General features: G+C 40.4%; 1 protein-coding gene across 3 annotated transcripts in view; it reads right to left on the bottom strand.

Annotated features, from left to right (window-relative positions):
* The window catches only part of LOC128370836 (neurobeachin-like), a 93,514-nt gene that overhangs the window by 59,291 nt on the left and 18,105 nt on the right, over positions 1 to 16,118 (bottom strand). For all 3 annotated transcript variants that reach the window (XM_053331006.1, XM_053331005.1, XM_053331004.1), the window contains exons 2-3: positions 4,642 to 4,873; positions 2,226 to 2,326 (exon numbers count right to left, since the gene is read on the bottom strand). In XM_053331006.1, coding sequence (XP_053186981.1) covers positions 2,226 to 2,326; positions 4,642 to 4,873 — 333 coding nt within the window. The remainder of the gene's footprint in view (positions 1 to 2,225; positions 2,327 to 4,641; positions 4,874 to 16,118) is intronic.

The following is a 16,118-nucleotide window of genomic DNA, read 5'->3' on the forward strand; positions in this document are numbered from 1 at the left end:
GGATGATGGTTTTGCTGTGGACAACTGATCAGTGACCAGGGGTTGTTGATGGTAGTTGTCTTGGAGCCTGAGTAGAGCAGAGATTGATGAGAGGGGAAGAGGGCATATTGACTCAACTGGTGAACATCAGCAGCTGCTAAGGTATCACATACTCTGAATGCCACGCAGTCTTGCTAACCCTACAGTGAGACGAGAATGTTGAGCGTGACAAAACCATCCTAAATCTCCACGGTTCAGTCTAAATCAAATAAACCCAGCAGCTAAAAGCTGGACATTAACCTTATTAACAGAAACTTAATGTAAACCTAGCAATGTAATTCTCAAGTATGAATCAGCAACTGCCTGGCCTGTATATACCCTCTTTTTTTCAAATTCAATTTTAGTTTGACCAATTTCATCGCAATTATTTAAGTTAAATTACACAGTGAATAGTCTGGCACTATGTATTAGTTTGAAAGACTGAGGCAATCAGGTGTAATATGGCTTCATGTTGATGTTTCAGTGAAGGAGAAAACCTGTTAATGAAACCCTTTTTCATTCTCCTGCATATTAATTGGGCATACACTCATTTGCAATAGTCATAAATAAAGCAAATGTCTATATTATTGGGGGGAAATCCTGGCAGAAGGGGCCCAGGAAAACATAAGACCTTGAACAAGGCACTTATCTGTTCAGGGGTTAGAAGATGGTGGTTTTAAGTACAGTATGTAGAGTGTGATAATATCCATGATTCACCAACAGAAAAAACTCAATTCACATCTTATTTCATGGGCATTTCTCCTTCACAGCTGATTAGGCTGTCATTGTTTCCACCATGCTTCTATCACTCAAACAAAAACAATATAGTCAAACCTCTGTTGCATTAATAATGTCAATTACAAGAGAAAATAAGAGTGTGAAACGTGTGCTAAATTGCCCTTGTCTCGACGTACACTCGCAAATCAATCCAAACATTTAATATGCAGGGCTTCTGCCAGTGTACTGCAAGCCTGGCGGTCCACTAAGTGTAAGCTCAGGGGATTTAAAAAAAGAAAGTGTTTTAAGATGTTTTATAAACTAAAATGTGTTATACAAGTAGTGTAGCTCCTTTAAGGAATAGCGCTGTACATAGCAGTGTGCGGTCGAGCGAGAGAGAGAGAGAGAGAGAGAGAGAGAGAGAGAGAGAGAGAGAGAGAGAGAGAGAGAGAGAGAGAGAGAGAGAGAGAGAGAGAGAGAGAGAGATGGAGCAGAGAGTATTAAGTTAGCAGCATAGCTGTGAACAGTGTGTACAGTTTAGGCTATTAGTCAATGAATACATACTGCCACTTCTCAAGACCCAAGCCAAGTTCCCATGTCTTACTTGCCACACAGCTCAAGTGAAAGGGTGAGCCACAAATCTAGAGACAACTTTGGCCCCGGCTCACTTAACGTGGGCTCCTTTAAAGGTTTACCAGCTATTCTCAATTTAGTGACAATCTCATCCACTCCTCTGAGTTTAGCTCAGTACCTAAACACAAACCCACATCAGCACACAACCATCCTTTATTATTCAAGTCTACTAACCATCACATTAACCAACATCCAGACTAATGACATATACAAACAAACTCATTGTGTATAATTAATCTCGGATGAAATCCATTTATCTCCCACAAATATTAATTAAAAGTATGCTGGCATATTATAGCCAGTGATACATCTCATACATCTTTAGCAGTAAATACTTGATGAGTATTATATATATTTATATGAGTCAATTTTGTTGTTAAAACACACTGACATAATAATCACCAATTTAGGCAATTTCCCAGAATTAATCAAGAGTGAAATAGGGCTTTTACCATCACTGTAATAATGAAATGTGGTATCAATAGAAATAAAAAGCAACTCACTCCAGTCAGGTAATACCACTTCCAATTAAGCTCACAAAGTCAAATCAGTCTAGAAACAACAAACATTTGGGGGGTTTCCAGTGTCATGATCTCTGCCATCAGAGAGGGAGGTTTGGATTGAAGCATTATCTCTCATAGGGGTAGATGAGTATGATTAGATGAGTATTTTTGAATGTCATCCATAAAAGAAATGTCAACAGCAATTACAGATGTTATTTCAACATGTGATTTTTATGCGTGTTAACCTCCACAGCACTTGGATGTGCCTTTTCAACAAAAATATGGTCACAATAATAATATGATTTTTACTGATATACACACACATCTTCCATCAGAGTGTATCCACCAGCTTACCCAGATGCCGTTGTCTCCCCTCAGCATGCTGAAGAGTAGCTTCAGCTCCTTGACTGTGATGCTGTAACTGGCCATGACTCCCAGCATGTCCACCAGGAGGTCTGAGAAACACACAGGTGGAAAGTGAGCACAAGAAACTGAACAAACAACCCAAATATGTCTGTGTGTGGTCTGTCATAGACTACTTTTGGGGACAAATTAGGACTAGTTAATTGGTGATGGCTTGACCAACTAGGAACAAAAGCCGTGACCTCGACTAGGACAAAGATGATTTTTGGTGCAGTGGTTGGATGTTTAAGGTTAGGGTAAGCCTCCAGGAAATGAAGTCTATATAATTTCCCCAAAAGTCCCTGTGACCAGAAATGTGTCGGTGTGTGCGTGTGTGTGTCTGTGTGCGTGTGTGTAAATGTGTTCGTGAGTCAGCATTTAGAAGGCCCTCAACTGACACTCAGATAAAATATGGTGAGGTCATCAAAAAGAGACGTTTAGTATGTTTGAGTGTTGTATAATCTTTTATTCAGTGGAATCAAAATTCAAGCGTGTTCAATCCAAGTGTTCAGAGCTCTCAACATGTCATTGTGACACATTTTTCACTCTTCTGTCAGCTGTAAAGGGTACAGTAGGTTTGTGGCCTGGCCTTTGTTCTACTCAAGCACAAGAACAAAACAAAAAAAGGGAACAAACAGCCATAAACATTATATCACTGTTTTATTATTACCAATGGCTTAACATCTAAGAAGCATTTTCCTGTTGTCTCATTATATATTTAGCTTACCACACCAGGTCATTTGAGGCTAGAAACTAGATGATCTTCACATTTTAATAGGCCCTCTAACACTCTAACAACCTGTCGAGAATGAGCTCTTATTTAAAGATAACATGCCATGGAACTGACAAAAACAAGGCTTCAAACACATTTCCCTATGAATATTTAATCAGATATTAAAAAGCACATTGTGTTAGAAGGCATTTGTTTGGTCAAAATGACCTTCCTGCCTCACTGACTTTCACTTCACAACAGCCACAACAGATCAGTGAGGATATGGCAGAGGTACAGCACAGTGAGCCAATCTGCTTACAAAGGCTCTTCTCTCCCATTAGGCCTGCTAGATATGAATAGAGTGTTCCCACAATATTTCATTAGCCAGAGTCCAGCGACAGGGAATAAAGCAGAAGGCTAGCTCACCGAGGTGCTCGGTATGAGAGGAAAACGCGATGCATAATGTCCTAGATTCAAAACCCCTAAGCTCTGTTTTTTGCATGATCAATCCATGTAGGTCATTTCAAATAGCTTTTAAAAATCATGGTTAGAATCAAGGTTTAGAAAGGGAGTCTGTGGGAATTGGCATTAAATTGATTTAAGCGCCATATACTCTGCTGTGGTGAGCAGTAATAAGTCACAGAAGTTATAAAACACATTATCCTGCGGTGGTACTGTACAGAGAGGACACTGGGGGGAGGGGAAAGCAAGGATACGCACACCGAGGCATTGTTAAAGGTAAAGCAAGGTCAATATGATCATGTAAAGAGCCGGCTGTGTATGTGCTGTTTTGTGCAATCAAGAACCGGTGCAAATCTGCAGCACACACACACACAGAAGCATACTGAGGTCATTACTCTGCTTCTGCTGCACCATCACCAGCATGTTGTTACAAATGTCTGACTGTGGGGCAAATACACCTGCACACATGAAATATGTCTGCTATGAACACAAAGTCTGAGGTGAGTGAAAGACATCTTCAACTGCAGATTCTGAACTTTAGGAAATATGCCTAAAAATACTTTTAAGCAAAACTCGTAATGTGCTTGACAGTATGCTAAAGCAATTTTGTTATTCCTAAAGATTAATGTTCCAGTCTTAACCATGTATTGTCAGCTACTATAGAGTTAAATATCAGGAATGTTTTCATCCATCTAAAATGACAAGTTCAACAAACACACACTGTACCAGAAGGAGACATGTCATGTTTTCAGCATGACAAGTGGCTTTCTCTTTTTTCTTTCTATGGTTTTACTTTTGATTTTCACACCTACACATACAACCCACTGCTGGATGCAGTTTAAGCTCTTGATTTGTGATTTTGAAAAGATACTACCTAGACAATAAAGATGAGGATAAGTGGGAAAAGCTCAAATAAAGCAACAAAATAGTGCAATACAAGTCTTTACACACACTTAACATCATACACTGATGATTACACACAGGTACCTTTAAAGCACTTCTTTAAATCTCCCAGTGTTTAGTGTAAAAGTGAGTCTGAGTGCACTTCTGACACACAAGCCATGATGTCAGCATCAGCAGAGCAGTGAAACTGTGATCAAAGCTTGATTTTATTTATACAATAGTTCCATGTTTTTGTCTTCATGTGTATCACTGCATGCTCATGAATTCACCCTCTGTCTGTCCGTTGCTCACCTGCAATCATGTCGTCCACGGTGCTCATCTTGAGCAGCACCTGCTGGATGAGGCCGACCTCTGTGCTGGTCTGTAGGTTACGTACGCTCTTGCGGAGGATGGCGGTGAACATGCTCCAGATCTCAGCCTGGCACGTCACCTCACAGTGGGACAGCAGCTCCACCATGCAGCCGATGCTCTCCGCCTCCTGGATGATGAAGTTCATCTCCAGGTCAAATTCGCCACCCACCAGCTAGAGGAAGGAGGAGGGAGCAGGGGCATGGTTTGGGAAGCAAGAAAGGGCAGGGAACCAATGGTAAGGATGGCAAATAGGTTGGGGGGGGGGGGGGGGGGGTGGTAATGAAGCAAGTGGGAGAAAAGAGAACAAAAAGAGAGAATGATTTAGTGAAGCATTTAACCTTTTGTCTATAGGAGAGGTAAGCCTGGCTCCTGATGGATGCTGATTGTTAGGAAAGCATTTCTTCTGCTGGGGGCCACACATTCTGCAACAAATAAATGTCCTTCATCTGTTCACATTCACACACACACACAAGCGCACACACACACACACACACACACACAACCCCCACCCCCTCTCCTCTCTCTCTTTCTAATATGAGGAGCACAGCACACTTCTCTGTAAACTACAATCACTCGCAAAATCACAGTAGGCATAAAAATGTCCCCCTCTACTGCCTCAGATACGCACAGAACCATGCAAAGACAAAAAGGTACCCACACACACAGACAAAAACACACACAGACTAATACAGATTTCAGTCCCTGTCCTCTCAGATAGCATTAGTCAGTGGATACCATACTTTTAAAATCAAGTGCACATGTCCTGTCTCATAATGGCTGATGTACTATAATTACTTGTGAAAAGTGCAGCCTTCATATCACTGTGCATGACATACACACTTGCACACTCACTCATGCATCACATGAACACCCGCATACCCACACAGTTCATCCTCAGCATACAACACTATCCAGGATATGGTAGCTATGGCAACCAACAAGCTAAGAGAGCACCAAATGGAACAGCAACATTCAATAGATTATGGGAAGCTACAGGTGACCATAGAAGCAAAAAACAAAGACACTGAAAAGGATGAATATGACTGCGAGGACAGTCTCTGCACAGACACAGAGAATGAAAAAATTGGATACATCTAGTATGTTTCACAATAAGATGAAAATAAGAGAGAGTTCTGAATGAAATATTTATAAAAGGAATGAAGGAAAGTGCTGGTGGCAATGAATAACAGGTTCAGGGTAATTTTGCATCCAGTCAAAATTGAGAACTGAATCAGATTTTTTCTCAATAATTCATTTTCTATGTGGCCAATAACCTTTAAATTGACTGTGAGCAGTACTGGGAATGAATTCAATATTATTGTTTAAATGCTTCCAGTAGAAATGTGTCTTGATGAGGTCATTCATCATCATCTTATTGTTTCAGCTGTTTAAATTAATTATTTCAAGCAAGTTGTGAAAAATAATTTAAAAAGTTATTTAGAGTCTTATTTATTGAACAATGGTTGAGGACTTCATTGACTTGAATATAGATAGTGTCCAGTGAGTTTTTTGGGCTTTTTTGCTTAAACCATTAGCTGTGTCTGAAAACAACTCTGATCTCAGCAGTGGGAATGAACCAAAACAGTAAAAAATGGAGAATCATACAACTAAAGTGATGTGCTGAAAGACACTGAAACGCTTTGTGGAGCTGAAGGTAATAATAAACAACCTCTCTCATGCATTTAAACCATTGTTAATTAAATCATATTTGTCAAATCATTTTATATGTGATTATGCACTTATCAAAATATACACAGTATACGCAAAAAATACAATTAAGATTATCTCATCCCTGTAATTTACAAATATATAGTAACAAAATGTTTGGAATTAATAGAGTCATTTAAATGGGTCATATTTCCTATGCTGTCATATATAATATTGACATATAATGGAACATTAGCTGCTGCAATCATTAGCAACAACAGCATTCAGTACATGCTGTCAGCCCCAGTGAGGCCTTTAACATTAAGGGTTAGACCATTCACTGACGTCACCTTGTGATCTATCAAGTTTTAGACTGGTCAATACAACACCACCAATCCAAGTGCATGATGTCCATGCTCCTTCTTATTTTTTCCTCTCCTTGGATCAACTGGCTGCCTCACATTTCTCACTCTCTTTCTGTCTTCCTCTCTCTCTCAGTGAAGTGATCCAGTGCACTCTGCCAACGCATTAGCAAAGATTAGACAGCACCCCTGAACGAGGAATGGAATAAAAAGAGGAAGAATTAATTCATCCTACATCAAATTTTCCACTCTCCTCTGAGGTTCCCAATTACAGATCTCACAGGGGACTTCCTGTATCCTACAACATCTATACAACTTGCCGGTGTGAAGATGCTAGATATACCAAGCAACAAAAGCTTAAACAGCGACAATGAAAATACTCTTTGTAGAATCGCACGCAACTTCAACACAGTAACAGATATCCCCGGGGCATACCTACATGTGTACAGCACAGGCGTAATCTTTCCCTGCTTACACTTCCCACCAGTGTACAGAAGATCACAGTAAGATGAGAGGGGTGATGCAAACAACGGTAACAAATTGGGTCTCGTGACCAATACAGAGACAAATGGGGGTAGGGCACAGTTGGAGAAAAAGAGGCAAGTAGTAATATAGTAAAAATGATATCTCCCCGCCACCAGAAGCAACAACTGGAGACTAAAATCTGGGCGATGCTGCTAAGAGTAGCCTGGACCAAGAACATCGGAGAACATGGAGAGCAACATGAAAAGACTCACATCAAATATATGTTTTCCATTTCATGTGGCTTCCATAAAAATGATAGATGCTTGAGCGATTCCGTGCCCATTATTTGCTCGAGTGCAGCTTTTAATTGATGTATAAATAAACATGCGACCTTGATGGCAATAAGGGCTGATCGCAAACAGCCTGAGCACACTTGAGCACACTTGAGCGCTCAAGCACCATCTCGGTCACCGCCACCTACAATGAAAAAGGATTAATAATTCGTTTTAAAAGAGAACATGCTTTTTTTTTTCATTATTTCCCTTCCACCCTGCATGTCTGCAATGTCAGCTCCCACCCCTCGTCTCTGCATCAAAACCATACCGGGAAAACCTCAAACAATTAGGGGCAAGTAATCACATCAGCGAGCACGCACAAAAGGCCCTTTACTACCCTGACATGTATCCTGTTGGTTAAAGGACACACACATACACACATAGTAAAGGACCCGCATTATGCCACACGCCGCAGGGAAACAAGGGGCTTGGCAGTGCAACCCATTCTCTCCTCTGAGGCAATGTGAGCACTGACCTCACTGTCTTCTTGGCAACTGGCTAAAGACGTTTGTTTTGGCAGCATCATGACAGTGATTGCTCCCCAACGTCCTCCACATGTCTGTGTGTTCCATTCACAAAAACTACCAAAAAAAACCTGCAAGGAAACCAGTGGATGACTCAAACAGCATGTCGTCAAGCAGTTGCTAAGGAAGTGACAACCTCTTCCCCACAATCGACATTCTCAGGGTTTTATGAACATTCGACAGGTAAACACTCGAGGAAGTGTTGAAGTGTTGTGTTTGTGCTGGTGTGTATGAATGTGTGCCTGCAAGTTACTGTTTATGCCTACTATATATAGAATATACAGCTGTGCTCACACTGTAAAAAAAAAAGAAAAAGAAATTGAAATCATATATTTCCTATGTGTTATGACTAGAAAGAAAATGTATTTTTTCAGAGCACTGAGTGTGTTATGTTTAACCTTCAAACACTTTCAGTAACAGTTTGAAATGTAAAAATATCTCCCACTGGACTTATAACTGATGACTAACCTTCATCTTGCTGAGTATTTATGGGCTTGAGAGAAGTCTGCCAGAAAACATGTTGACTGTGTAACAAACCTCAAAAGAAAAAAATTCAAGTGTGATATGTCTTTACTTCATGTATCAGCTCTTTGATGTTTTACTTTTCCTTCCTGTTCCTCCATTTCTAATTCTTTCCTGACCATTGAGGCCCTGAAGGAATCTGGCATTCAGCTTAGCATCGTTATAGCTGTGTCGGGGGATGTGGGAGTTTGAGGACGTTGGGGGGGGGTTGGGAGGTTGGAGGGGTGAAGGGTTGCTGCCAGGACCGTTTTACACCACAAAGAGCTTATATGAGCAGGCACCTCGACCAGCCAAAACCAGCTCTCATAAGAGGTTGGTAAAACAAACACTGCCTCTGTCCGTCTGTACCTTTCTCACCAGTCACACTGCTCAGAAACGGTCCTGAATCGCTCTGAGGGGCGTTTCTTCATGTAGATGTTTCTGACAGCAGGAAAAGCACATGAGTAAATGATCAAAATAACAATGGCTAAATTACATTGGGCCTTTTACACATGCAGGCTCACTGTCACATCATCATTACTTACTGGGACACTTGAATAGAACAGAGTCATCATTAGTTATTATAATTAGTAACACCTGCTCTTTACCTTACTACTGTATGACAAAGACAAAATATCTGCTATGAAAAATACCTATTGTACATCTTGTAATCCCAATAAGTTTTCATATTTAAACAACAAAACAGCTAATTTATCATTGTCTTCAAAAATGACCCATAAAACGGTTATATAACGGTTTCATAATGTGCCACCTCAAACCAAGTTAAAGTTTGATTAGGTTTAGGCAACTTAAACTAATTAGGGAAACTGTTGGCTGGTGACGAGTCTTCTCCCTGAGAGGTTCTTGCAGCTCTATAGAGCGACGATGTCACGCTCCTTCTGCTTTTGCTTCTGGAAAAGGACAGCCATTATCTGTATGTCCACAGGATGCCACTTGTCAGGAAAACTTAAACACTGGTCATTTAAAACTCTTGAACAACCACTGCTTTCTCTTCCTAGTGTTATCCTGTAGGGCTGAAAAAGTAGAGCAATTCACTGGGACTGTTAGAGATGAGTTCCCTCGGGTGGAGACATTGCTAAAAATATAGCCATGAAGATTTATTTTCGTAAATATACTCAAGTTTTATTTTTCCTGATTGAGACTAGCTGAAAGAGGCTGCTTACCAGGTAACTTGTCAACTTGTCAAGGTATATAAACATTTTAAACCTTAAAAAGATCAAGCGGCTTTTGAAAGTTCTCCGTTGGGATTTTGTGTAATCTAGTGTGACAATCCTGACCCATATGGGAAACTAGAACACACCCGAACCCCCGAAACAGCCATCACCCATGTTCTTATTTACCCCTGTGCTTCTTCCATTTGTGACACATCACAATCTTTTACATGAAAAATGCCCTATCTCCTGGAAGAAAGACGATTTTGGAATATGCATTACATAGTGTTTTATCGTTTACGAAAAAGGAAAAAATGCCATCAGTGGTCTCTTATTTTATTTTGTCTATTTCATCTTAATTTTATCCTTTAAACACCACTTTTGGAGGTGTATTCAAAAAGCTGGTACATTCATTAAAATTATTATTATTTAATTGAAAACGATCTGATCCACACTCACCACAGCCCAGAAGTGCTGCGATGGCACATCAAACAAGCCATTACGCTGGCTGATTACTATGACTGACTGTTGAATATTGTATGACAATCAAGGCAGACGCTGGCAAAGAGGCACCTGTTGCTCATTACGGCCATCAGAGATGACAGGTCAGAGAGGGAGAGTGGACGGTCAATAGCCACCTCCTCTGCCTCTGTGCATTCAATTGAGCCTTTGGAGCTGGCATCATCAATATGCAACTTCAAAGCCCCTGGGAGTGCGCTAGAGAGGTGTGAGGCTGTGTATGTGTTTGTTTTCTGTGTGTGTGTGTGCATGTGTGTGTTTGGGGCTCATTACTCATTTGTGTCCCCTGAGAGAGCCGCAGCCATTCAGTCCCTTTGTGCACTGAGTGAGAGAGGAGACGAGAGGCCCATCTAGACATGAGATCACAGATTATACACTTAACGCTTCGCCGAGAGGGCTCAACAGAGCGCAGGAGAGCAAAATTGTAGGAGAGCGTGGAAAAAAAATATGAGGAGCGGGAGAGGGGACCCGAAAGATAGGCAAAAAACAAACAAGAGAATGAATGGTATGAACTGCAAAAGGGCAGGAGGAAGCAGGTCAGACAGAGGAGGAAACGACGATGGGAAAGTGTGCGTGTGTGTGTGTTTGAGGGAGCGAACAGGATTGATGGAGCGAAATAGAAAATGAGGGCTGAATACTATCTTGCTTTCTTATCAGGGCGGCGGAGCAGTTTTATTGCCCACAGCCTTACAATGTGCAGTGGAGGGTTTAGTGCTCCGATGATGTCCATAGCAAATCTCTGAAAAGATATGGATTACACTGGAGCTACACTGGAGCTACACTGGCCACTAAACACTCAATAATCCACACTCTGCATGACCTCATTTTTGCTAAACAGCATCGATAAGAGCAGCAGTTAACTTTATCACCCGCTCAGATTCACATTCAATATAAACGTCTCTTATTCTTGGCTTTTCAAAACTCTAGGGCGAAAATCTATGTGAGTTTTAAAAACGAGGACAATGAGAATATTTAGAGCCAAAGAATACAATATATGTTTGGGGTTTGGTCAGACAAAACAACCAATCTCAAGACATCACACTGGATGTTTTTCACTTTTAAAACTAGACATTTAATTGAATAATCCAGAAAATGATCAGCAGATAAATGGATAATAAAAAAGTTAACTGGAGCCCTGGGTTAGTAGCCAGAGTTGCAATGGAAAAGGCAGTGTATGTTTCTCTGTCCCATTCTCTGTGATTGTGATCAACAATGACATGTTGACTGACTACAGCTTCCAGACACAGAGGAAGGAGGAGGGGGGGCCCGCTGGACTGCATTTCCCATGGGCCTTTGTACCAGTGTCTGCACAGATGGTAGATGGGATGACAAACAGCCCCCACTCATGAAACACTACTCAGAGCAACAATCACAATCACACAGTCATCACACACACACACACACACGAGTAAGTGAAATACAGACCATGAGTTTATGGGATATCTAAGAGCAGTTATGCATGAAGTGCAGAGCTTAGACTTTCCAAAAGTCAAGTACACTGCAGAAATCCCAGCAGAGCAGCTTTTGCAAGTATGCAGCAGAGAGTGAGGTTTCAACACACACATCAGACACAACAAAAATACACCAATGATTACATAAATCCACACTGGGGGATATAAGGGTGGTTTAGGCCAGCACAAACCAGGCGGGTTTGTGTGTGTGTGTGTGTATTAGCAGTCAGGGCCAATAACAGGTAAAAAAAAAAAGTATCAGAACTTTATAAGTAATGTTTGATGTAGGCTGCAAATGTTCACCACCATAAAAAATGCAAAAGGGCAGAAAGTAGCATTTCCTGCTTATGTAGCATTATGTGAGTACACATTCTGCATGCTAAGTTAGTTATATTACAGATGGATGATGCATCAGTTAGATGAAATTATAAATACTACTTGTACAATGTTCACATGTTTATGAGTGACTAGTGTCATTTCAACATTCCCTTTTAAACAATGATTCAGTTCATCGCTATAGTTGCTATAGTTAACATGTAACCCTAACCCAACACATGTGCAGTCTGGGTTTCTGGACAGTCTTTGGGTCTTGAGCCCGTCAAATACACTATAAAGCAACAAAGGTGATACAAGTCTCAGAAAGGGCAGTTAAATCTCCTCAGTGCTATAAAATGATTTGATTCAGTAAAATCTGATAATGTTTCACACCATTTTCTTTTAAAGTAAGAAAATCTGTCATAACTATATCTGTTATTTAAAAGTATATTATAAAGTATGTCTGGAGCTGGCTTTGGAAATGCTGATGGTGATTCTTTTGATTCGTCCTCTAGTGTCACCAACATGTTGGCCTTTTTTCGTTCAAAGTTAAATGTCCTGACAGGTACAGGAGAGATTTTCCAGCACTATCATCGAGTCATAGTTTCTACTTCTTTGGTTAAATACCTGCAAAATTAATGATACTGCTAATGACAAATGTTATATGCTAATTAGCAAGGGTTAACACATTGAACAATTAAACAAATACCTGCAAAACCTAAGCATTAGGGGTGGGAATCTTTGGGCACCTCGCAATGCGATTACAATTCAGGGGCTACAATTTGATTATAAAACGATTATTGATGCACTTTTTCACACTTCTTTTTGTCTCACTGAATAAGCATTCATCACTTGCCATTTTTAAAAACAGTGCATTTGTAATAAGAAAAAAAAAAGAGTTCATTTCCATTATATTTTATTAAACTAATGGAAATGCTTGCAAACTGGAAAGTTATAACTTCATTGTACAGAATCACAGGTAACAGGTATTCTCATGTTTGTAGCGTCCGCCAGCCATGACGTGTGGAAAGGACGATGCAGTTATTTGGCAAACCAGCGTTTATTACTGAACAGTACAGGTAGCTGTTGGCCGTAACCACACCAAAACAACCAACAAACAAGGACTTAGCTGCAACTCCAACTGTGTACTGCTGCTCTCTCCTCCAGCTTGCTCATACACACACAAGCACGCGCACTCACACAGCCCTCGTCCCCGTCACCTACTCATTCAATCCCAAACATTTAATTAACTCAGAACATTTAACATTATAAAAGAACATTACTGCTGCAGGGTCGCTACAGTATTTTATTTTAGCGCGACACAGCTTACATATAACGAGGCTCTTGTCCAGTTTGCTTCCGCCGTCAACGTTTTAGAAGCCGAAGTGTTTCCACACGTCTGCTTTTAAATTAGAAGGAGCTGGTCGGATCTCACAGTGGGGTGAGTAGCTGCGGTCAGCCTTGTTTGTTTTCTCTGTGAGGCGTGCCGCTCCTGGTGCGCTCCCCATAATGTCCCGGAGATGTTCCGCATTTTAGAACCGTCTGTAGGCTATTACTTTATTTAACAGATTTAAATAATCGAAATTTGAACGTATATGAATTGATTCAGATTCGTCCACGTTCGAATCGCGATGCATCTAAGAATCGGACATTTCCCCCACCCCTAATCAGCATGTTAGCATTAACATGCTAAGCATGCTGAAATTAGCATTTAGCTGAATAATAATAAGGTTCCTATACATACATTGGAATTACGTTTTTAATGTTGCATATGGTGTGAGAGAAATATATTTTAATACCTTTTAGGCCACATGTATCAACCTTACCCTGGGTTGTATTACATGTGCCTGTGAAATGTAGAAAATAGCTAAGGCTCATGGAGAACTGACAGAAGTTCACTCTCTGTGATTGGACTGAGACTGATGGGTCTGTATAGTTCCTCCTTTCATCTTCCCCTTGCAACACTAGTGTGTACACTAAGATTTTATTAACCACCACCAGAAGACTAAAACCACCCAGAGAGGTTCAAACAGCCAACAGACACTAGAACAAGTCACACAACATGCGCATCCTGCCTGGCGCATTGCATTTTTTATACACACATTGCATTTGCAGATGGCTGATTATTACAAACTGATACAAGCTGATACGTCAGCCACATACAGCAGCTCTATGCAGCATTTCCTTTATTGACATCAACTCCGTTGTCATCCCTCTCATTCCTTTGTCACATATAAGTCATCGAATCATAGTGCCAATACAGAGAAAATGAGAGAAAATAAGCTGGGATAGAGGTCTGGTTTAGCGCTTATCTGCCGTACTCTTGGAACAGGATTAGCATATTTTTCCCTGTACAATTTATTTATTTCTTTTTTTCTTATTATGTCCCTTAATAAGTATAGGACAAATTTTGGTTTGCAACCATAGCGCAAAGCAAACTCAAAGCAATGGATGTCGTGAATATTTTGCATTTGCAATAAAAGATCAAAGGAAAAGAAAATACAACAATTGTGCAAATAAATGACATACTTGCAGCTGGCAACCACAAATGTCTTAATACATTTTTGAATGTAGCTCTTGGGAAACCTTTACAAAATAAGTAGGAATTGAAATACAGATAATAAGGTATCAGTGAATACTTCTTGAGAATAGAGCTAGATGATGTGCTAAGAATATACATTTTGTGTATGAGTCATAATGCCATGACTGAATAGAAATTGGCTATTCAACTCATGCATCATTTTAGAGCTTAATTTGGCATATGGGAAGAGTCATGTATGTGTAAACACTGATACGCATAAAAAGGGTGGTTTCCAATCAGCTAGTGAGATCCTGTCAAGGGCACTGCCCAGGCAAGGTGACAAATTCCAATCAAGAAACTGCCACCTCCAATTTAGCAAATTAGTGTACATTGTAATTAGATACAAAACACTGACATTTGTGTCGTCAGTGCCAAGAACTGTACCCTGGGCACATTTTCCACAAAAATAACCGTGAATGTGCATCTGTACATACTTCAAAGAAAAGCAAAGCTACTGAGTGTTCCCATGTATTGGCTTGTCAGTTTCTATTAACTGCCAGAAACCAAAGAGGGAGAACGGGATAAAAGAGGAGTAAGAGAAGGCGAGATAAGATAGTAATACCTGCTGAGATCTGTCTTTATGAAAGCCTCTAGAAAGTCTTCAGTTCACCGTAGACCAGTTCAGTGTTCCTTTTCCTGCCTCTAACATCTGACTCAAACCGTGTCAAGTGCAAGCTTAAAGCATACTCTCCAAATACAGATGAGTGTGTACCAACACTTGCACAAACTCAGCCAAAACACACACATGCCCAGCATTCAAAGGGCAACAGCCTTTTAAACTATTCATTGCAAAACATCTTGTAGTTCTTAGTCATTCGCACATACACTGAGTTCATCACTAACACACTTATGCATGCTCCCAACAACAACAACGACAACAACAACCATGAATGACTGAAAAAAGTGCTGATAGAGGAAGAGCAAGAGAACTAGAGGGATATGGGTAATCATCCCAAAATAATTGAATAATAGTGAGAAGCCATTTCATTACCATATTAGCAGCTTGTAAAAAATGTCTTTAATGACTGTTTACTGAAGTGAAAGGCTAAGGAGCAAAAGAAGAGAGAAGAAGAAGAAGAAGAGGACAGAGAAACAGCAATGAGGGAGAGATCAAGAGAGGAAAGGCAAACTCTGAGAAAGTGAGGTCAGACGGCACAAACGGGGCAGAAAGGAAATGCGCAGTAACAGTAATGGTGTGAATGTTTGCTTGGGAAAGCAGAGAGAGTCATGCAGAGAAATGACAGATAAACAGAGCAGACAGGCAAATACAGCAGAGTCTTTTCAGCACAACGGACAGCTCCTGTTCTCTCTGCTGACAGATACACTGACAACAGAGAAGCTTAAGTAGAAATCCTTCACTACAGCTCAACATTTCATTGACAAATAGCTGAAACTGCAACTGTACTAATTGTTGTATTACTACCATCCTTTTTTTTTTTCTTCCAAGGACTGAAAATCTGTGACAGCAAAATATGATGCTGACAAGAAAACCAAAGCTGTAAGAGCTCTACTCTTTGAAGGCTCTGCAGCAAAACACAACCATAC

This window comes from Scomber japonicus, chromosome 13 (assembly GCF_027409825.1).
Source record: "Scomber japonicus isolate fScoJap1 chromosome 13, fScoJap1.pri, whole genome shotgun sequence".
Lineage (NCBI taxonomy): Eukaryota > Metazoa > Chordata > Actinopteri > Scombriformes > Scombridae > Scomber > Scomber japonicus.